This window comes from Aquila chrysaetos, chromosome 1, assembly GCF_900496995.4.
Source record: "Aquila chrysaetos chrysaetos chromosome 1, bAquChr1.4, whole genome shotgun sequence".
Lineage (NCBI taxonomy): Eukaryota > Metazoa > Chordata > Aves > Accipitriformes > Accipitridae > Aquila > Aquila chrysaetos.
In genome coordinates, this window is record NC_044004.1 from 19,372,577 (window position 1) to 19,397,555 (window position 24,979).

At 36.0% G+C, this 24,979-nt stretch overlaps 1 protein-coding gene across 2 annotated transcripts in view; it reads right to left on the reverse strand.

Annotated features, from left to right (window-relative positions):
• Window positions 1–24,979, reverse strand: part of ADGRA3 (adhesion G protein-coupled receptor A3) — a 67,811-nt gene that overhangs the window by 18,877 nt on the left and 23,955 nt on the right. For both annotated transcript variants that reach the window (XM_041124345.1, XM_030018644.2), the window contains exons 3-12: window positions 20,934–21,005; window positions 19,506–19,577; window positions 18,529–18,600; window positions 16,767–16,927; window positions 14,717–14,930; window positions 13,582–13,746; window positions 6,657–6,858; window positions 3,350–3,499; window positions 530–691; window positions 53–256 (exon numbers count right to left, since the gene is read on the reverse strand). In XM_041124345.1, the coding sequence (XP_040980279.1) occupies window positions 53–256; window positions 530–691; window positions 3,350–3,499; window positions 6,657–6,858; window positions 13,582–13,746; window positions 14,717–14,930; window positions 16,767–16,927; window positions 18,529–18,600; window positions 19,506–19,577; window positions 20,934–21,005 (1,474 nt within the window). The remainder of the gene's footprint in view (window positions 1–52; window positions 257–529; window positions 692–3,349; window positions 3,500–6,656; window positions 6,859–13,581; window positions 13,747–14,716; window positions 14,931–16,766; window positions 16,928–18,528; window positions 18,601–19,505; window positions 19,578–20,933; window positions 21,006–24,979) is intronic.

Here is a 24,979-nt window from a genome sequence, read left to right on the forward strand (position 1 = left end):
TTATATTTAAGACACTATTACAAAGTCAGTAGGGAAACAATGAATATCTGACCTTTAAAGCCAGACTTGACAGTGTATTCGAAACATTGCACTTAAAGCTTAATTGTTTATCTAGATTTCCATCTGGATCTCTTCTCCCATAATCACTGAGTCCTGTACGGTCTGATGTAGCCACTTTCTGAAATACGGTGCACGTCATCCCAGTGAAACCAGCAGCCTTTATTACATAAGCCTCAAGAGCAATATTTGGAGAGTACTGTGATGACAAAAATCAAACATTAAATAATTTTACACACCACAGGAAGAATAATAAATAATCTTAAAGGGATTCTCTGCCATAACAGAAAAAAAACACACAGAAAACTGCTTCTGTTTATCTGGCAAGGATAAATCTGTTCAGATTATTTCTCTTCTCCCTACAGAAATAGTAGGCATTTCAGATAATGCCAATATCTATTAAGAAAAATAAAAAGCTATTGAAACTCAAGAGCCAGCAAAATGTCTTCTAAATAAATAAATTTATACTTACAGTAGAATAAACTTGAGCTCCATTAGCAAGCCGATACATAGCAATTTTCTGCAGACACTGTACAATTCTAGTGCAAGCCTTGGCTTCCCTTTGTGCCATCCACAAAACACGTTCATCTGCTAACATAATGTTACTTGCTATGTCCACCATCACGTCTCCAAGCTAACAGGGAAGAGAAATAAGACATTTTTTATCTTTGAAAGTGGTCATCAAGTAGGATCATTACCAGAAAATACAACGTGACTTGTCAGCACGAAAAGCAAAAGGAAATTCGTTGTTCCTATTTCAATCACTGCGTATCATGTTGCGATACTGAAATACTTTGACTCGGACATTTACCTCCATCCAAGAAAACTGTAGTGCCAATGTAATTTATCTGTTTACATTACACTTAGAAATTAAAAACATGAGAAATACAGGTATTTCATTAAAAGCAAAGAGTGTAATACTCCATGTTTTATTGTACTAATTATTTAAAAGGACTATTTATAATCAACTTCAAACCTAGAATCAATAAACTAAACTATAAATCAACAACAATACAGTTTGTGTATATGGGGGAAGATAATAAGAAAAGAGTAATACAAGCAAAAATTAGCATGCAGCCTTTCTGCTTCTCTTCCTTTTGCTATGTCTACCTTTTTCTTTGATGCTTTCCTTGCTTACCTTCAATTTTGCATGAACTGTTTTAGGTCGCAGGTTATACATGAGACAGCAACTACCCATAGGTACCAGAGCTGCTTTCAAATCACCAATTACATTGTTGTTAAGTTTAAGCTCACACTCCCTACCCTGTCTTCTGTATGACAGACAAATACAACTGTAAAGGGAATTCATTTATTTAGGCCACAACTCCGCCAAAATTAATGGACCAAAAGTGAAGGTGCATGTATTTTCTAGTTGAATTGACTGAACTCCAACTCACAGTGCCTAAATTTAGGGACGGGAATTTTCTGCTTAAATAGAGACAGGATGGGGTAGGGAAGACATCTCCTTTACCATCCAGGCTTCCCAATTTCTTTTCACAATATTACTAATACGGAGAGAACACAGTAGTTTGTTGTTCTTTTTTTAAATATTTAAAAATAAATGCAAGAATGGGAATATAAAAATATTAACTGTTTTAAGAACTATCACTTAGGGACAGAAGCCACAGCCAATAAACATTCTCAACAGCTAACAGAGCCTCAAGAAGCATTTGCAGGCTGTAGCCCTCTTCATTAAATTCTCAAGAACAAATGAAAGTTAAATTACTTAAGATGGTTATTATGACTTATTCCTACTTGAAAACTGGTAACGTTTTACACCTTAACAAATGGTGGTTTTACAATAAGGTATCAGTATTAAGATCCTGAAGTCACAGGACTGAAGTTGTTTCACGTTTCATACTTTTAAAAAATACTACACATTATTCTTTTGCCTGCTTATCAAGGTACGCACAAGTTTTTTCAACTGCATTCTAACTTAAGACAATCTGCTAAAAACTTTCTGAACATTTGTCTTCAGTTTGTTTCTTCTTCTGACATGAAAAAGCTATTACATGAAGCTTTTAATAATTTATAGTATTTATCTTTCAGAATAGCCACTGTAGCAAAAACTAAAGAACTGACAATAAGATGGTATAAGTGCATACAGTATCAAGAAGTTTGTCAAGTAATACCCTAATAAGAAATAACTAAGTCTTATTAATAGCGACTAAAAGTAATTAAATTGCAGTCCTGTTCCTTGAATATATAAGCAAATCAAAGGTTGACTTCAAATCAAACCAATTAAGATAAAAAAATACATTGCCTAAGACCAAAACTACCTATGAAATTAACTTAGATTTTTTCATATCATCTATTACCTTCAAACATGACAAAGTAAGGCCAGATTGTGTCACTCTACAGACAATAAAACACAGCTGAGAAAAGAATATCTTTATAATGTAACAAATCATGCAGCAATCTAAAACACAGTCCTACTTTTGTCTGGCTACAAAATCAGTCATTTAATGAACTGCTTGTATAATTCCAAAATACACCAAAAAACCCAAAAAACCCAAGCTGTGATTGTAAAAAGGAGATTTAGCCTGAAACTTCTCCAAGGCATTCTGCAAATTACAACCAGCATTTATGGTTTTCTGAGGGTGGATGGGGAAATTTGCCTTTTTTTTGCGCAAGGTTAAAATTGAGGCATTGTGGTCTCCAACTTCCCAACATGCACTGTACAGTGAGATCAATATAACCTCTGTTCAGCAGTGAAACAGAGAGTTCCTACCCACTGGTGGGACTATTCAACCACTTGCATTTTTCTCCCCTCTTAGAGCGTTCTCTAAGATTTTATTTTAATGTCTTATCTTATATCCTGCAAGATATAGGAATACAGAAAACCTTAGAGATACAGCTCAATACTGAATAAAGACAGCCTACCATGGTGGGAGGGGAGAAGATAAGTCTTGTTTTATTCATTATTGAGAGGATCTCTGAGGCTTTCATTATTTGTCTTTTTACATAAGAACATACCAATGAAAACCTGTGTGACCCACTCCATATTAAATAAAAACAGACTTACTGTACCTATCTCCCTGCTCCAGTGCTGACCAGAGGTGTTACTCACATTACAGGTCCAGTGAATGCTGGATCATCTCAGCGCGAATGCAAAGTCTGTGACCATGGGTCAGCACTTCAGGGACCTACTAAACAAACAAAAACATGGAATAGAATCTGATAATCCACTAACTCAGTGCCTGTATCTAATGCTGAGAAGGTTTCACCGCTCAGAATACTTAAGGACAAACACTTTGATTATCTTTAAAGTGATGGCAAATTATCCAGTTACCTCTTTATATTTTTCAGCAAATCTTCCAAATTTCTCTATCATTTCAGCCACAAAAATAACATCCATCTTATCAGAAAAATTTGCTGCTTCAACGGTGTAAGCCAAGAGCTGTCTTGCTGTTGCCACTGCATTAGTAAGGTTGAGCGGCATCTACATAGAGAAACATAAGCATTTTGAAGAAGTGAAAATTAAGTACAAGATACAGGAAACACTTCAGCAATTAACAAATAAGCATTTTGTCAAAGAGGATAGAAATCTCCATAGGGATCACAGTGTTTTAGGTAGCCAGGGACTACCAGCTTATCTGTTAGCAAAAACACTTCCTACAAGCCAGAGAACCAGCATTTGTACCTGCAGCCAGAAACTGGTTTTTGTCCTGTTGCCCTAGAAGGGAAAGAGGTGCTGCACCAAGAAGGGGGGGGGGGGGGGGGGAGAAGAAAGTACTGTCAAATGCCTGTTTTCCTTTGCACCAGAGCCTAGGCATGACAACACAAAGCTCCTAAAGTATGGTATTTTATAGCATGATAAGCCAAATAAATTCAAAACACACCACTGCTGTAGCATTCAGTCTTGATTCTGTAATTACAGAAAGCATTTGGAATGAAACACACACAAAAAACCCACCAAGATAGATCCTCTCTCTGACAAAGCTCATGATTTCATTCCTGAAACAAGTACCATGCTGAAAAATTCTTCACTAAACAGTATGCAAAATCAACATGCCTGAGCTAGCAGGGACCAAAAATGGGAAATTTCACTTAGTACAGTGGAACACTGTGCAAATGTTATCAGCTTATGTTCAGATGCTGTTTATCCATGATAATCCAAAATGTCCCATCTCTCCGGTTTTTGGTGTACAGATATCCAGTCTGCCCTACTGAATTTGCAATGTGCCACATAAGCACAACTACATGTTTGTCCCTGCTGCTCTTAGCACTTCTACACAGGTTTAAATGCAATTAATGGAAGATTTTTCTTCCCGAAACACTGGAAGTCATGTATTTAAAGTGTAAATAAAGTTCAAAGTCATAACACACACTGAACAAAGTCAACTTTCAAATTCAGATATTCTGTATAATTTCTTTAAACTTTTTCTTTAAACATGAATTCCTTTTCACCTAAAACTATACCTGTACTATACACAAACAAGAACAGTGAAATATAAATGTTCTTGTATAAACGTCACAAAAGTTTCACTCCATTTTAAACTTAGACCTCTACTTGATTTAAATTGCTTGGCACAGTTCTAATGTTCAAAACAGTTCTACTACCTTAGCATTCAAAGGCTCTAAAGATGCTTATAATATTATAACATTCAATATTAGTCTCAAAGAGACAATAAATTTCTGCGCAGAATACTGCTATAAATTCCAGACCTAATACACATAAAAAGAGGAAGGCTCTAATGAGTAAAAACAACTCCTAAAACAAAAACATGCCACTTCTCCCTTTAAAGAAAAAATAAATTTGAAACTTCTATTTCAGCATAGCATACCTGCGTGCGTGTATTTTTAAGCAGATAATTGCAAGTTATCTACTTCATACATGGAAATTATACTTCTGCTTTTCTGAAGATACTAATCTGACCCTCACATTTTAAACTTCCTAACACAAAGCTGGCAACATGATTCCACAACCTGGTAAACGTTGGCTAACTAAAAGCTATTCTAACAGGCTGAAGCAATCGAGGCTCCTGAGCAGTTGCAACTCTAAAGTTGGGCTACACTACATGGGCAGGAGTAGCATTGAGATGTTACAGGCCTTGCAGGAAAACATGAATTCCCAGGTGAGGAAAAAGCAAACCAGAGCATCAAAGCTCTCAATAAGCAATCAACCTTGCTGTGTCCCACAAAGGGACAACAAAGGGATCCCTGGCATCATCTCCCACCTGCTAACCAGTCATTAAGCACCACCAGCCCTCAAACATGCTTGTGACCAAGCCACAGCACGCACCTCTAGTGCTCAGAATGTAAAACAGCAGAACACAAATAGTTACGTTAACCGCTGAGTTCATCTTGGGCCAGAACAGGCAGTCCTTTCCCTTTCTGTCCCTCCCACTCTTTCCGCCTTTTTTTACACCAGTGCCCACTGGTCCTCAGGGAACCTGAGCAGCAAAATAAAAAGCTATGTCTGTATTAGTAAGTAATTGAACACAGAGGGAGCAAGTCAGCAATATGCAGTTCAGTGCTTTTGCCTCAAACTAGACTTAGCCCAAGCCACTGGACGTCAAGACTTCACTATGTATATAATCCGAGACATCCAAAGGGCAAAGATCACTTTAGATCCTGATTGTGCCAGTCAGGGGCTGTGGTGCTTCTGATACACAGTGTGAAGTTTCCTCTAAAATAATGTGAGCTTGCACATTGAAACACTCCAAACACAGGCAACACACAGTAATCCTACCCAGAGGTCAGACAAGCATCACGGCCCATGTTAAACATAGGTGGCACTACCAACATCAACTCAAGTGGCATTGCTGTATTATTGAAAAAAACAAACAAAAAACCCCCAAAACACTGACAACCCAAACCACTGCACCAAAAAAACATTCTCGTACCACCATAGTTTCACCTGTTGCATTGATGCTAGTGATCTGACAGTACATATTGGAAAACATCAAGCTTACACCAGAGGTTCAAAGCTTTATGGGGTATTTTACAATACAGTGCCTCTACATACGAGGTTGGGTACATCCCTGCAGAACAGTGTTTGTGAAAGTATGTGTTAATTAGAGATAAGACTCAAAAGGAGTTTGGAGCTGAAAAATTCTGTTTCATAGCTACATTTAAAATCTAGAATAATCTCTTGTATCCTGGTAAGTACTACCAGATTAGAGAAGCCTAGTTAATACTCACTACTTTCACTAGTTAACTCTCATTGGCCACATATCGGTCTATTAGAAGTTTACAGCAACAGAGGCAGAGCAGAGTTTGACTACTCTCTATTATTTTAATGGAAATAGCTGTTCTCCATTACAACTTCAGCCTGCCTTGTTTCTTTCTAGCATGTGGGCAGGACAGTGCACCCAGTTGACAAGAACTATCATGACAAGTACTGTTTTCTTACGCTTTACGCAAGTACACCAAAGAATTAAATATTCCTTACACTTTCAATCTGGGGGCACTCAAAATAGATATTAAACCAAACTCTTAACATAAACCTACAAGTTCTGTTGTTGTACTCAAGAGGCATGTGTTCATAATAATTCATCTAGACGACCAGTACTACCAGCTTAAAAAAACGGAGAAAGACTTTTGAGTTTTTATTTTCATTAAAGAATTTGATTTTATAGAAATGTACAACTTACCTGATTGAACATATAAAGAACTCGAGTGACATCATTTGCATATTGGCACCTGGAGTAGTCCTCTTCTGCCCAGTACCCTCCTCTGTCGCATCTGCGCCAGGCTCTTCTCTCATCTTGTGAGTTGCCAGGATATATCCCACTGCCAGCAGAGTAACGTGTACACAGCAGGTATGCTGTGATGCCTGCCAGTGTTCTAGGCCACCTGGGGAGTCAAAGGCAAAAAAAAAAAAAAATTAGACAAATTTACATGACAAGTAAATAAAAGGATTAAATGCTACAACATAAAATAAAGAGACACTCAAAACTAAGCATCTCTAAACTATTTCAAGGGCCACCTTGGCTCGCCTTCAGTATTTTCAAGCTGTTCATATTTGTGTACTATTAACAAAATGAGTTCCAATGCTAGCATGCTTTTTTTTGAATTCTTTCATGAGGTTGCAGGTAGAAAGAAAAAAGTGCTTATAAAATTACTAAAAATAGTTTACCTTTTTTTAATAAAAAAAACTTGCCTTCTTCATGAAAAATTCCATATTAACACTATAAAAAGTTAAATACATAGTAGAAAGCCCTGCAAGCTTTCTACTTGTCCATTCACATGCATCAATGTAACTTTCAAATGACTGCATACATATCAATACTAAACTGCAGATATGAACAGAAAACTACAGATACAGTAATTAAGAAACAGTAGCAGTAGTACAACCACTTTGACAGATTTTGCAACCAAACATAACATTAAATAGAAATTAATGGGAAAAGAAAGTGTTCATAAAGTTAAGTAGAAAAGAATTCCTTTCACTCAAGGTACATGGAACTAAGCACTTTTTAAGAAAACTTCTAACATTCTCTTAACTTCCTCCTCCATAATTTTAGTGCATATTTTGTCTGTATACACTTATACACAGATAAAAATGAAATAAAGAATAAATACATACAGAAAATTAAATTGCAATACACCTTTAGTGCACTGATCATTCATGAGATTCAAAGGAAACTTAAGAATAGAAAGAAACCACGCCTGAATTAAGCTGCAATGCCGAGAAGAGAGGAGGACAGGGACAAGAAATACTGGCCAGTGTGCCTGCCCCTGCTTCTGGCCCTCTCCCCTGTTAAGATATGTATAAGCAGTATTTTATCACTCAGAATACTAACACTTAAAGTTTAAAAGCAAAAAACTTACATACCTAAACTGCAGAATGCTAAGTATCTCAAATCCAATAACCCAACATGTAAGGTTTAACTAAAACTGAGAGCAAAAGAGAGCTTCATTTGATCATCCCAGGCTTTCTGTACCATAATTAAGTTAAGCTCCTTGAACAGCCTTAAGAGCTAATACACTTTCTCAGTTTTAAGTATTTCAAAAGGCCTTGCACTAAGCAGTTGTCTCCAAAAATCAAAATGGTCGAAGAAAAAATTCCGTTAGATTACACTGTGTTTGCTTTTACATCTGGACTGCATTTCAATAAGTGGCCATTTAGTCACTACTGTCATCTAAATTAAGAGATGCTCAGAACATATATATATTTGAAAAAAAAAAAAAAATTCTGTGTTTGCAGTGAACACCTTGAAGAATGTTCCATTTCAGGAAATTATAATTTAAGTAATATTGCCAAAACAGAGAAACTGAACAAGTCAACTGCATTCTTCTTCCTTATTCATCAGTTAAGTAACTTCTCTTACTGAAGACGCTGGGACTTATCACAGTTCTTTCGCAAAGAGAATAACTCCAGGGATGGACCAAGGCAAAAGGCTACACTTCTCAATTACATTAAATGATGCACAAAATTAACCTTTTGGTATACTGAAAGTCTTCTCCATCTCAAATTCCTATTTATTCCTAATCAGCTCCAACAGAACATATTCAGTAATGGAAGAAAGACTCTTACTTCAGGCCATTTTGACAAACATTACTTTGAGCTGCTTGTTGCCCAAACCTAAGATAGCTGCTGGTGGCATCCTTAAAATGCACAGGTCATGGCAACAACCATAAAAGAATTCAAAGTCAGTAAGGAATCTAATAGAAAAGACTAGATAATAATTACAACAAACCAAAATAGAAAATAAAGGCTTAAATTTTACTACCTTTTAGAACAGCTTTGGCATTACAAATCAGTTCTCCATGTTGTAGTGACTTCATTTAATTAAGAAATGGAGACTTATTATTATGAACATCACCATAGTATCTGAATACTAGAAGAGACTGAAGATTATTTAAGTATCATAGCAGAGCTTCATCCAGCCTAGAAAATGCATACACTTAAATTCAGAGCCTCAGCAGCCACTTCAAGAAATTAACAGAATTGTCACCATTCAACCTTTATCAGAAAGGAAAACTTATACCAGAATTGGTGGCAATGGAGGTAGTTAAAAGAAAGAAGAAAAAAAAAAATAAAATAATTAGCACAGTTTTTAAATGCCAGGAATTATATACAGGTATTTTAGAGAATGTAAATTAATTCAAAGAACAGGTATAGATTCTGCAATGGGAATGTAAATTATTTACCATCTTTTCTCCTGTATAGAAGAAAAGCCAGCAGAAAGGACAAAAATCTTCCTTAGAAAAATCACAGCAGCCTTTGTAAATTGCTGCAATCCCAGTAGTGACCTTAGTGCAATGTTACATGCACTCCAGCAAGCTAACAAAAACATCACTTTGGATCATGTCTTGCCAACTCTGACCATGGACGGCAAGTTATGGATCTGCTGGGAAGGGAGGAAGGGATAAGGGGATACAATAGATGTAAACTTATTTAAGTCTCTGAAATTTCTGGATGGACAAATTAAAATAAAGTCTAATCAACATGGACTGGAAAAACAAGTACGAAGATGAGCTACTTCTATGCTCCCACTTCTTATGGATACATAATGAGCCTTCAGAGAATGAAGCCAAAAAGTAAACAGGCAGATGAAGACAACTAATAAATCAACTAGTACAGCTGTTAGAAGACATACAGGCTCACAAACACCTTGCATAACACACCCAAACCTCAGCTTCCAGCATGCAGAGTCAGGTTTCTAGAAACACTGAAAACAGAGTGCCAAAACATCACTTCCAAAACAATTTTATCAGCACTGAAATTCTAGTATTAAGTTTCCACATCAAAGATACCACTTTGAAAGAGATATCTGTCTCTGTCTTTAGACTTTTATGAAAGTTGTGTTTTTCCAAAGCATTTTAAGTTAAAGCATGGTTGGCTCAGTTTTGACTGAATGTATCACCTTACAGACTTAGGATAATTTAAACTCTGCAGTCCTGACAGAAGTTGTATGACACAATCTCCAAGATAAGTACTTTCACTGAAAAATGGCATGTGCCATTCCTTTCCTCGCTATTTACACCTAGTGCTAAAGAATTAGAAAAAGAAAAACCAGAATGAGACACTAAGACTTAAACGAAAAGCAAGTTTTTCAAGAGAGCTTTAATTACTATATTTTTAAACAAGTATAATTTCTAAGCTATACGTATCTTCTGGAACTTCTGTAGCCATCAAATGGAAAAAAGTGAGAGTTCCAGTGTTTAACACTACTTGAAGGGTTATTAGATTATCACAAGATTATTTGCCTTCTCTCCCTGTTCTCTGCACTTCCCCTATTTTTTTAATCCATCTCTTTCCCTTTCGCTACTGTCCTTTTATTCCTACTACATTTACTTTTCATTCATCTCCCTACACAGCATTTTATCATCTTTTACCATGATCTTCTCAAAAGAATACTAGCAATGCCAGACAGTCATACAGTCTGTGCTACCTTTATAACAAATTTAGATATCTACAGAAACGTTTTACTAATAAAACTAATATATTATTCATCTAATGATTTAGAAAGGTTTCCACTAAACTAGACATAAAAGGTGAGCAATTTAAAACTCCCAGCTTTCTACCACAGTATTACACAAAAACAACACAAATGCGCAGCATCGCTAAGAGAAGTGCTTCATGGGGAACAGTGTCCCTTATCCTCTTTCCTCTCCTATTCACAATACCCGTTGTGTGGGTACAAGTTTCTTTGCAGCCCAGTGGCAAATGAGATAGGGGAACTAATTCCAGTTGTAACTACACTTCCCTTATTGCCTATTTTTGCTAAGCGAATGCTAACCTAGACCATTCTCAGCAATGAACAGTTTCTTCCCAATACCTGTATGAGATGAGCTGATGAGGCATTCTCCACTTTCCACGAAGCCAGAGAGGACATCCCTCCAGCAGGGCTCAAAAGGTGACTAATGACATGAAATTCTCATCATGCAAACAAAGGCTACATAAGTGTGGCTGCATTCTTAACTTCTTGTGAGCCTAAGCTTGAATATCTTTCACAGTTTACCCAACTGCTAGCAGAAGTGCAAATTTGGACTGTATTAACACTCTTATTTCATCACTGTTTATAATTAGGTGCTCAAAATTAATCACATATACATGAGAGTAGACAGCTGTGGGGGAAAAGATGGTTCATTTACATTTAAGTACTGTAATTTCATTTCAGGAAAAAAAGGCAGACCATGAGATTATAAAAGAATCCTTTCCTTCGTGCATATTAATTCTGTTTTGAAAGCATTTATTTCTTTAAACCAACAATAACTTTCAGTTACAGTAAGTTTTTATATCATAATTTCATTAGCTTACAGGTAGTCTAATATTTTTTTTCTTATTGCATCTTAGGTAATTCTCTAAATTCAGCATGACAGTTACAGTTTTAAGATTAATTACACCCAGTGAGTAATAGTTTTCAAAAGGATAATTCTTATATTTAAGAAAGAATTCTATCAACTACCAGCATAAAATTATTCTAAACACAACAGTTGAAGGATTTACTGAAGCAGAAGCACTAGGTTACATTTTAACATGTTAACTGTATTTTCAATTTAATCATGTATTGTAACATATTCAAGGATATTATCTGAGTAAGACTTAAAAGAATATCTAAATTAAAAAAAAAATAGATTTCATGATGAAGACAGTTTTTGCCTAATCTTTATAAACTCATGCTAAACTACTATTACTGAGCCAAAGACACTGAAGACAAAACATCCTCCTTCACTACGCTTTGCTATCCCATCTCTGAAGGGATAAAAATCTAGATGCCAGTTTTGAAACAGCTTCCAAGCTAAAATGACTAACCAGTTCCAACTAAAAGACTATAAAAACAAATTCACCTAGGATCATTTACAGCCATCTGCTCAGAACCATTTTCTCACTAGTCAAAGCCTTATTTCCATATGGTCTCAAAGGTGAAAAATTACTCTTTATTATTACTCTACCTAAACTACAAATGGAAGTCTGTTATAGTAAACCCAGACATAGTGAACTTTTTGATAAGCTGAACATTTCCTGAAATCTTATTTCTTTCTACTGAATTCCAGAGGGGGTAAATCCTATTACACTGAACAGCCACTGAACAGCACAGGTTAATTTAATGGAAAACACTTTGAAATAAGCCTTTACCATCTGTTTTCACCTCTAATGGCAAATCAAAGAAGAACGATTCACACTTGTATCATAAAAAAAAAAGCGTAAGTGATTTAAATAGATGTGTTCTTTGATGAATACAGCATGCATCTGTTTGACTTTCTTCACCTTTTATCTTAAGAAGGAAGTTCTCATTTTGTAATCTAACACTCATCCCTGCAGTTGAAACCACCACAGTGTAAAAAGAGGATATGCACAAAGTTTCTCATATAAATAATTCCTTACAATGTGAAAGTGAAGCTCTTCAGTAGTTCCAAATTGCCTCTGTGCAGCAAGTGATCTTAACACTACTTCCCTTACTAATATTTCCTCATAGTTGGGTACCCTTCTTCTCAAATTGTCCAACGGATGAACATAAAGATGAACTCAGAACAAATGCTCTCAGCCAGGACTTTACCTGAATTTTTGCTACAACTGGAGAAGGTCTTCTGTACTTGAAAGCTTGTTTTTTCTCCCCCAAAAAACTATGTCCCAGCAACATGTATTAACTTACTTTTCATTTCTTAAAATAAAAGATTTATGGTCTTAGATTTGCTGTATAGAAGGAAGATGACTTTAAAGAACTCTAATGTACACAGGGAAAGGAAGAAAAGTTTAGAAATGTAAACAAAAGATCAAGCAGAAGATCAACATAGCCAAGCAGCATAAGTGAAAATAAATGAGTGGGTAAAAGCAGTTATTACAACATTAAGAAACCCTACAAACCATAGTGAAAACATATGCTATGACATACACTAATTCTCAGTAGGAGCTACTGCAGGGAGGTACAACACAGAGTAGTTATAAAGGGAATTACCTTACATATAGAGAATCTATACAGAAGCTATCTGTTACAGCTGGCACCTCCAGGAGTAACGTGTTGTTAGAGTGAACCAGCAGCAGAAAGATCAGAAAAGGGAAAACAGGTGAAGAGGTAAGAACAAAAGATAAAATACTCTACAATACCCAACACAATGGAACATCAGAGCTACCACTACAGTCCCAACAGTCATTAAAAGGAAGCACCATTCATATTATTTACTCTAATACTCACAGGGGAAAAAAATGAACCTATATTACATATTTCTTATATAGTGATTTTGTCATACAGAAGCAGGAGGGTTTTGAAAAGAGAATGATAACCTGGTGGAACATCCCCCCCCCCAATCAGTATGCAATCCAACTCTAACTTACAGATCATCTAAAAAGTTTTACTCTATTCCAATAATTTCATTTATATAGTTCAAATATCATAGCTTAATTTCCATCTCCTCCAAAGATGTGAGTTAACAGGCTCAAACTTTAACACTTCATGGTATAGTTGTGCATACTTCTTTCAACACATACTAATTTAGAACAGTTAAAAATCTATTACACACCATTTACAAACAAACATCCACATAGGTGTCTTTAAAGCATAATACTGTAGTTAAATACAAAATTAAATGGACTTTTCTTTTCTCTGAAAAAAAATTGAAGTTACCAACCTGAAATCCCCTTTATTGTTCACAACCCTCTCTGGAGGGCAGTACTGTGCAGAACTTTCTAACACCACAATATCTACTGTCCTTGTGTTATTCCCACGTCTGGTTTGCACATGGCAACCCCAGTTTCCTGTGGAGCCAGCCTGAATGTTTGAGATTGTCAGTGCACTGGGAAGATAAAATAAAAAATAAAATAAACAAATAAAACTCAACAATCTTGCAATAAAATTTATATAAGCTTTTACCAAAAGATGAATAAAGTGGAGAAAGACAATGGAAGAAACAACCAATTACATACAACTGTGTGATCTTACAAAACCAGAGCTATCTATGAATCAGTGTACTGTAATTAACAGGGAAATATTTACTATTCTTTTAGCTCTCAATTTTGCCAGAGTAGGAAAGAAAAAGAACAGCCAAGGGAAAAAGTTCCTTGACTTCAGAGAGAAGAGATGAGAAATCCCAATTCCCCAAGTGTTATCATTGATCTTCAACACAAAATTTTTATAGTTTTTCCAGAAAGGCCAAACTAAAATAACTTCCCAAATGCATAATTTGTGATAAAGTTAGAAGCCCTAATTTACTAATACAATTACAGGATATATAACCACTCTGTAGATGCTGAATGAGTCAAAAATCTGCTGCAGGCAGAATAAATTATAGATGTCTGCTGGCAATCTTCAATATTACCAACTGTGGTGTGCTCAAAAGAAAGAGGAAAGAATCCATGAGTAGTTCACTTAAATGCCTTGGTTTTGCAATTTTAATGTTCCAGTAGAACAAATGCATCCTACCACAAACATATATTACATGAACTGCATTGGGTAATCCTTGGAGATAATTAAAACCCAACTGCAACAGTCCTGGACAACCTGCTCTAACTAACCCTGTTTTAAGCAGGTGGGTTTGACTCATCAAATTTCTAGACATACCTCCTCAACCTTGATAGTTAGCAACAGTGACCAAACCCAGGTAATTTAAGAGATGTGTGAAGTTACAGACTACTTCCCTAGTTGGGATGTTTCTGTCTATGTATGTTCACTCAGCGAGGATATGAGGGGGCCTTACTGATTATGGAAATAGTCACTAAATCAGAGCAGAAAATAAGAAGAAATACATTTTCTCTTCATGAATTCACCTTGCAATCAGTGAGCAGTTATGAATCATGTTTTTTTCAACAAAAATACCCTGGGACTCATCAGTTTCCACTATCTTTCCATCCTGATACCACAAGACTTGCATGTCTTGATCAATATACGAAGCCATGCATTGGAAGGGTAGACTATCTCCTTCAAAGACAACTTGACGGTGAGATGGAGTCATATAGAAAGATGGTAGTTCAAGTGGTGGTTCTAGAATTCAAGAAGTAAAAGCACAATTAACAGCAAGAATCTGCTATACAAATAATTTTCAAAAGAGGATAAAAATACACTGAGTATCAATTGTTGATAAAACTCCTTGTAAGCTGCATCTTGCAAGATTTATACAAAAACTACATTGGATGCATCAGATATTGAAAAATACAAATTCTCATCAAATTCTTTTTCAAAACGTGTATTCCTTTAACACATTTAAAAAATAATTTGCTAGCCCACTAAAAGAGTGAAAAATATAAACTTGAATGAAAAAATATATTTATGCATTTTATTTCTTCACAATTTCTCACTAGATTTCAAAATCACAAACAGATATGTTTTATTACTCTGTGAGATGGAATAACTCTAATACAACAAAAGTTAAGCAAGTTGTTCATGGTTTCATCACAACAAGAAGGCTAATCAACAAAAGAATCAACATGTAGGAAAGTAAGTCATAAAATGAAGGCCTTCAGAAATTTGGGCTTGGAATAATTTGCACATCTGAAGTCACATAGCTAGCCTTTGGAAAAAAATTGTCAGTTTCTGATTCCTCTTGTGAAGTTTAGGTAAAAATCTCTGAAAAACATGGATTAGCAGGAAAAAGTACTTTATCTCCAGAGAGCACATCTCACCCTTAGTTTCTACACACTAACATCCACAATCACCAATTTATTTATTATTTATTTCCAGAAGCAAACACCACCGAATCATGACTAAAGAACAGCCTTTGAAAAAGAATCATTATTGCCACTTGCACTGGGTTTGCACGGCAAGGTTTTGTTAGAGGGGGGAGTTACAGGGGTGGCTTCTGTGAGAAGCTGCTGGAAGCTTCCCCTATGTCCGACAGAGACAATACCAGCCAGCTCCAAAACGGACCCATTGCCAGCCAAGGCTGAGTCCATCAGCAACAATGGTGGTAGCGCCTCTGGGATAACGTATTTAAGAAGGGGGGGAAAAAAACTGTGTGGCAGCAGTCCGAAGAGGGGAGTGAGAATATGTGAAAGAAACAAGCCTGCAGACCCCCAGGTCAGTGAAGCAGGAGGGGGAGGAGGAGCTGCAGGCACCAGAGCAGAGATTCCCCTGCAGCCCGTGGAGGACCCCACACCAGAGCAGGCTCCTGGCAGGACTTGTGACCCCGTGGAGAGAGAAACCCACGCTGGAGCAGGCTTGCTGGCAGGACTTGTGACCCCGTGGGGGAGCCACGCTGGAGCAGTTCATGAAGAACTGTAGCCCACTGGAAAGAGTCACGTTGGAGAAGTTCATTGGAGGACTGTCTCCTGTGGGAAGGACCCCACGCTGGAGCAGGGGAAGAGAGTGAGGAGTCCTCCCCCTGAAGAGGAAGGAGCAGCAGAAACGTGTGATGAACCGACCACAACCCCCATTCCCTGTCCCTCTGCACTGCTGGGGGCAAGGAGGTAGAGAAAATCAGGAGTAAAGTTAAGCCCAGGAAGAAGGAGGGGTGGGGGGAAGGTCTTTTTAAGATTTGGTTTTATTTCTCATTATCCTACTCTGATCTGATTGGTAATAAATGAAATTAATTTCCCCAAGTTGAGTCTGTTTTGCCTGTGACGCTAATTGCTGAGTGATCTCTTCCTGTCCTTATCTCCACCCACAAGCCTTTTTGTTGTATTTTCTCTCCCTTGTCCAGCTGAGGAGGGGAGGGATAGAACGGCTTTGGTGGGTACCTGACATCCAGCCAGGGTCAACCCACCACTATCATGTATGTGCTGAATTTCAGGGAAACAAAACAAAGCAAACAAGTCTGTTCACTAATATTAACAGAATATGGAATGCATTAGAAAATAAGTATCAGTTGTCAGGAGAGCTTACCGCATGTTAGAAGTTCCTGCTTAACACCAGTCACTGTCTGTGACTGAAGTGACTTGGGATAGGCACATTTAGTTTCACGTACAGTTATATTTCTTTCTTTTAACCACTGATGCATCCACAGTATGTTGCAATCACAAAGAAGATAATCAGTTTGAAATTCTCTGCAACACAAAATAGGTATTCACAGTGATAAAAGGCAACACTCAAAGGTCTGAAAGCTTGACATCAACAGCTGTGCAATGCCTCTCATTGTCACAGACATACGGACAACAAGCAAACCCCAGAATACAGCAGAGTTGCCTACCACTACATATTGGAAGATACTCTAATCCTCTGCAGGCTGTGGTCTGAAAACAAAAGCATGCGCTCCCCGAGAAAAGGAATCCTCTCCATAAATATGGGGAATATTTAATACCTGCACATGAAAAAATTTCTAGTAATTTCCTTCATGGAGGGAGTTCACATTATTTAAGTGAGCAATAACAAGGAATTGCTTGAATATGCATCAGCATAACTTAAGAACACAACTGATTGCTTCATTTTAGCAATCAAATGCTTTAACAGTAATATCAACAGAAATATAAAAATAGCCTCTCACCTATTTCTCTTTTCAGAACCACTATTCACACAATTTTAGTGATAGTTTTATTCTGCTTTATATGAAAATCATATAAGGCTTTTCATTGATTCATAAAGTCTTCTTGGTATAATTTAATACTTTCTACTAAAAAGACATACCAAATCCCCCCATCGGTGTGTGTTGTATTCAGCTAAATTAAAAAGAGAACACAAATATTTTACCTGTTTAGAAGCAGTTAAAAAAAAAAGTATCAAAATGTATCACTGTGTCTACACTGTTTTTACCTCTAGTGCAAACATGTTTTGGTTTTTTTTTTTTTTTCTTTTTGCAAATGTCTAGAGGATAACACAGCATCACAGGCAGAACACTTCAAACACTAAATCAACATGCCTGTGAAATTCCATTTGGTCTTTGTTCACAGGAATTCCTCCAGACACACACATTTTTAATAGCAACGGTTATATGCAGGTTCTCTTGTCAGTCCTGTGATGTTCTTGGACAGCAACCTTTATGTACACAATTAAAATACTAGGAATAACAACTTATGAACAATTAAAAGAAGCCAGAGGAGGGAAAGAAACATTTGTCTTTATAAACAAGAAATTAACTCTGTGTCAAAGCCAGAGCTTTTGAGAAAGTCCCAGTACAGTAAGCCAACTGTCATGACTACCAGGGAAAAATGCAAGCTAGTCATCAGCACTGATAATTTTTTTCATTTGCTTTCTTCCTTACACAAGATTACAACTCTCATGAAATTTAAAGAGAGAAAAATAACATGAGGTTGAGATGTACCCACTGTTACATGTAACAAAACTATACTGTTCTTCAAGGACTAAAATCTTCCTTAAAAGTATTTGTTCCCTTTCTTAAAAAACGTTTAAAACACTATTTATTTAATATAAAGTAATAAATGATGCATACAGAATGAAACTTTCAGAAGCCCAGATGCCAGTATAGCTTTGTTCTCTGAGAACTATGTAACAAATACCAAGCATCTTTTGAAGGAGTTAAACACCCAAATATCTGTACACGTCCCATGCACTTATTCAGATAAAGAAACCACTGTTATGAGTTTTAAAACTAAAACCACAAGACTGTAGTACAAGCAAGCGTATACACAATTATTTTTGTTAAGAACACAAATGATGATGCAAATTAAGATTAGATGCAATAAATACTTACAGAGACTTTAGTGAACCAAGATGATCAAATGTTCCCTGTGTAAGTGTAGAAAACAGATTTCCAGAAAGATTCCTAACAAATAGAAATATCATGATTTGAACTCATGCTCAAGCAACTGACATTTGAAATAAAAAAATCCCTCTTCAAGATAACATTATTTTAAAACCTACAAGATACTATTATGACACTGTCATAGTTCACAAGACTGAAAGAAAAATAATCAGGTCTACCCCGCAAAAATCCCCAAATAAACTGTTCCCTAACACTTCTTTTTTAGCTGAAGAATTTTAAGATTGGCAACAAGGATTGAATGCAAATAGTTTAGTTTTATGTAAAGCAACAACTAGCATATGTTGAGCGCACATTTCAAGAAGTTTAAAATTAACTTTGTTGTTCACAGCGAACTGATGTGTTGCTATTAACATGCTATAAGAAGCATGTTAGATCTAGCAGAATATTTTTTTAAAAAAATTATACATCCCAGTTTCTCTGTATCAGTGAAAGCACTGCATAAGAAGCTAACAATCGGGACAAAGAAACATTCCATAATCTTACATGTTATTTTCTTAAAGTAAATGAAGAACTACAAAATATGCAAGAAAGCCAGCAAAACACAACCATGCTGATGCCGTGGTAAAAGGCAGGATATTAAAAGATTCTGTAACCCTGAAATATTTTTCTCAGGAAAATATTTTGTACAGTCTGCTACTCCCCCCCCCCCCCCCCCCGCAAGAAACTGGAAAGTGGTTGCAAAGTAGGCAGGGCACCCAGTACTGTAGTTCTGGTTGCCCCTGCTGCCCCCCCCCCCCCTTTTTTTTTTTTAAGCTTGCTACTGAGTAACAAACCACAATCATAGCCACACTGCATGTCTTTCAAGCACACACTTAAAACAAACTACTCCCATTGAAACAAATAATGTTAACTTATATAAGACTAAAACTTAAAAAGTGAAATTATATACAACAAATTATACTTACAATCTAATAAGATTTACAAGTCCTCTAAATATATCTGCATTCAGGCAGCCTATTCTGTTATTAGTTAAGTCTCTATAAATAGGAAAAAGCAAAAATCAGAATAAACTGGTTTATTTCCAAGTGACATACAGTCTGCAAACAAAAGTATTTCAACTAAAATTCATAAGTAACAGATTGCACCATATATACATTTAGTCTTTTTCAGCAAAACCCAAAGATACTGCTATATGGGTGGACACACATGCACGTAAGAGTCCTTATTCCATTTCTAGAGTAATAATGGTTTGCCCATATACTGCTAAATGAGCCTAGCCTTACCAGTAAATCCCCTTAGAACAGGCTTGGCTTATATCACTACAAAGTAAATTTTCATATTTGTACAGTATATTCATCACATGTGCTACATCACTTCATTTTCTGACGTGCCAGAGACCTATACTAGTGCATTTATTGTACATAAACAGGACCATTTCTATATTCATACTTACATAAATATTTAAATATTATATATTTTACAATGTAGGTCTTAAATTGAATTGCCAAAAATTCTTAAAAGAATAAAAATTAAGCTTGCAGTTAGTAATGGTCCAGAATTAGTCCTTCAGCTTTATTAAGGTTTTCAAAAGTGCAATTACCAACAAAATTTCCTTTTAAGTCAGCCAGATCATCTGATCAGTGAAAACAAACATATACACTACAAAAATTTAAGAAGGAAAGCTGTATGCTGACTAAGGGGGGGGGGGGGGGGGGGGGGGGGGGGTGCAGATGACATCACTACGACTTAAAAGCTGTCCCAGATATTCCAAAAATCTGAAGAGTGTTTTAAAAAAAGAAAAAGGAAAAAAGGGGGGGGGGGGGGGGGGGGGTAAAGAAAAAGGGGCCATCATGCTGAGGTCTTGTTTTTCAAGTTTGAGCTGGGACAGAATTTTTACAGCCAAGGTATAAATCCCCCAAAAATGTGTTAATGGGAATGCTGGCACAACCTTCAGCATTAACAGCGCTGTAACTTCAGTGTAGTATTAATAGCAAGGGACTCTTGTGTTCCACTATGACCTTCGTGGGGGGGAAATCATAAGGAGTTTAACATTTAAAGCCAGACTTGATGGCATCAAAGCTCTGAATGAATGTTCACGCAGTGATGTTTCAAGTCACTGAAATACAAAAAAGGAGGAATAATACAAGAGACTGTCAGTAAAAATAAGTGAGACTGCAAAGCCACAAGCAGTGGATGTTCTTCAGTCATAAAAGTGAAAGCAGACTTTGTTTTATACATATGTATGTGTGTGTATAAATTTAGACAGCATACACATATTCAACTTTTAATATATAATAGCTTTGCTGTCTAAATTTGCAGAACCTAAGACTTATCTACTCTCAGGGGTTTTTTGTTTGTTTTGTTTAAACTGACTAGATAGATATACTACTTACAGTCTTTTCAGAGATGAAAGCCCCAGAAAAGCTCCTGGATCTATAGTACTAATAAGGTTGTTCTTAAGGTCCCTGTAGAGAAAAATTAAGACATTACATTTGCCACAAACTACCCTTTAAAACAGATACACATGCATGAAGATACACTTGCCTCAACTTGTTCGAAAACTGCCCAAAAAAACCTATACAACACATTTCTGCTTTCTCTAACATAGTCTCTCTCAAAATTTGAAACTCTGCATTTTAAATAGAAAGAAGAATATAAAGCATGTGTATTCCTTTAAATATTCTATCAGTTCCTATCACATGAAAGGGTATAGAGTCAAAGATACTTTGCCACAGTGTCCAAATAGATTACAGCTGCTCAGGGTGTAACATTTGCTTATTATACCATACAATACTGTTTAGCACAGTGTTGTCTTCTTCAGCCTACTGAATTTTAAATACTTTAGTAGTGCCCAACACCTACCAAAAGAAGCAAAACAAGATCCTAAAAATACACCAAAGACACAACATGGAAAGTTTCCACCAATGTTACTGGCACAAAAGCAAAGCCCTGGCTGAGAATCCCAAATAAAGCTGGTGAAAAAACTCAAGAGCACATATTTTTAAATCTTAAGTTTCCAGAATAGGAGATTATAAGGAGAAATATAAAATAACTATGCCATTTAACTGCTTTATTAATTGTACAAGTGATATAGGAGTTTTAACTCCTAACTTGAGATATTTTGCAGATACAGCTTAATTCGAAAGGTCACAGAAAGCATCTGCCAGCATCTACACAGTTTTGAACAAACTTTATCACTGCATGAATGCTAAAATTATTTCTACCTCCTTATTCATCCAAGATTTTTACTATAATACTATCTGAAACTTCGCAGACACTTATTACTATGAGAAAAATTTGTCATTCCTTGGTAAGATGTGAACATTTTGCTTTTGAAAAGAAAATTGGTAATTTCAATTAAAAGCAATGTTTTAGTAAGCAAGGGTAAAAAAAAACATCCCCTAAATCTACCACAACATTAATAATTCTGCCTGAAAGAGAACAGTACAAGAGGATTACATCTACCATCACACAGATATGCATGAGCAAAAATATAAATTCATCCCAAGATTTCACAACAGCATTTCCTGCAGCCAGATTAACAAATCATGGTACAACAGACAGTATCATGGCACACGGATCACACTTCAATGCTGTACCTAATAAACATTTAAAATACTGTAAATACTTTAATTTTACCTTGCAGTAAAGTAATTTTCATTAAAACTATGACATATACACACTTCTCTTATCTCAATTTGAGTTTCTTGCCCTGTATGGTGGCAGGGACTGTCAACTACTTCCAAAGCAGTATCGGAAGCCTGAAGGACTGTAATGTTTTTAAGCCTCTTTCAGCAGGCTTATAAACTCAGTACCAAGACCATGACAAGCCTGAGAATACTAAATGTTATTCATCACTTATTTACCATCAGTCTTTGGGACAGGGAAGAAAAATTATATTTACTGTTCATATTTTAAATTTCAGTTTAAAATCACGTAACTCCCACTTGAACTTAAAATCTCACTGTGGAAAACACTCAGGGAAAAAAACCTTGACAGCATGCGTTGGAAATCCGCTAGTCTAGATTATCAGTGATCTTTAATTTCACTACTTAAATTCAAAGCGTACTCCCTGATACACCTCTTTCTTAAATCCACAGCTTCAGTGGAAAAAAAACAGTATAGTTTTAAAATTAAAAGCAAGAGTTTTACTACTTCCACAACCTATTTATACATTTTGTCAGATTATTTGATAAAAACTGACTAGTCTATTCTTTATGCAATTTTTTGCTTTTTTTCCTCCTCCACTTAGTAGGACTTAACACCAGTTCCAGAAGGATAATTACACTAGAATTAATAAAATCTTTTCAAAAAGAAATGCCAACAATTTTCATGTTTTCATAAAACTCTTTCAATGTATATTGTGTATTTAGTAAATAAGATACCAAAGCATTAATGAACCACTATACTAACGTAATTTTTAAAAAACACCCTTAATGCCCAAAGTGTTAGCATTTTCTCAATGTGCAACTACAACAGTTGGGGAGTGTCTGGGGGTTTTCCCCCCCCTCCCAGTGGCAGTCATTAGTAAGCACTAGCAATGTATTCATCTATCAAAAAGTATTAGCAGATGAAAACTGTGAAATATAAAGAGATATTTAAAGATCTCAAAATTAACACAGTGCTGACATGTCTGGCAGCTCTTCAGAAACAGTAAAAGATGTTGATACACAGGCTGCTGCAACTGCCAGGACTCCAGGATCTAGGACAGTTTCTAAATGAAGAAATGACAGTTGTGGTTAAACCAACAGACTGATAGGATTCTCACATAAAAGGGAGGTGCGGGAGACAATCTCATTAGAAAGTTGTGTTTGGCTTTAAAATTGCTGTTGTTTTTAACACTTATAAATACATTTATAAAAACTGCTGATTTTTAGCAACAGAAATTTGCTCATCTCAGCGGATGATTTTAATCATTTGTCCTTGGCAAAGCTCAACTGACAGAATATAGTTATAGATATTTATTTGTCCAAACAAAAGAAAATCTGTCCAAAAGAATCCATTAGAGGAGAGTTTCAGTTAGGGTAATATTACAACTTCCCCAAGCTCTAGCTTATCAATTCATCGTTTATCTTACAGTAACTGCATCTTTCATCTAGCAACTAAAAATACTGCTACAAAAAAACCCCACAATCCAGGCAGTGGAGCCATCTTACACTGAGAACCTATAAAAAAAAAATTCATTTTCTCTTAAATCTAAATAGCAGTGTGGATAAGCATGGCCCTGTATTTATCAGAGAAGGTGACTGAGATTAGGATCATAGAAAAACTTAGGTTTTAAGGCATGTGTTGAAGTCACATAGTCCAACTTCTGGCTCAAAGCATAACTAAAATCAGATCAACTGCCCTACTGCTATGTCCAGTGCAGTCCTGAAAACCACAAAGGACGTAGATTTCACCACCTCACCACCCAGCTCTCTGAGTGTTTAACCATTCTCATTATGAAGAATTTTCTTATGTCCAATTGGAACGCCCTTTTTCAAATCTGTGATTAAGTGGGCAAATAGCAACTTAGCAACAAGCAAAAATATTTTTAAGAGCCTGACAACCACACCTAATGCTATCTTGTTAAGATATTTTTCTTATCTTAATGAAAGAGTACTTAAATGTAACTATATTTTGCCACGTAAAAAACAAAATCCTTTCATTTCATTAGAATTTATAATGAAATGTTTCAGTGGCCAGTTGTCTATGACTTAAAAGTGCACATATACATACTTAAAAATTACTTATGTATAAATACATATTACTTATAATTTACTGCTTTCTGTCTCAGCACAGTAAAGATTGTCTTAATTATTACTAAGGCATCCTGCAGGCACAAACAAACAATGCATATATATACATACTGACATGTATAAATTATTTAGTCTTTTCTTCCTGAACAGAACTTGAAAATGAACATCCAACAAGAAACCCATTACCTACAATGGACTCTTACTATATGAAATGCCTTTTCAAAAAGGAAATGGGGGAAGAGGACAAAGAAATTACAAAAATAGGTTAAACATTACATAAAGTCAGCCTATCCCTCCCACAGCTCTATGGGGCGTAGATTTTTTTAGGCAGGCAGATCCAATAAATGCTTATGACTGATTAAACAATTTTTTTGTTTCCTCATCATTCACTGCGTATGACTTAAATTCTACCCTATACATACATAGGCTTTCTCCCTAAAATATAGCAGGCTATATTTATTTTGAGTTTTCACCATCAGTGTACCAAATCTTTAGAGTACCACCAAAACTGTTGGTAACTGAAAGCCCAATACTTTACTGCATGTGGGTCTCAGATGTAGAATTCGGCTTTCAGGTCAACATATTCAAATTTTATGTGAGGATCAAGTGCTGCTGGATCTGTTTCACCAGGTTCAAGCAACTCTCTCTAGGAAAGGTAAACTGGCTCAAATCTATCACTGATTTTGATGATATTAGAGTAA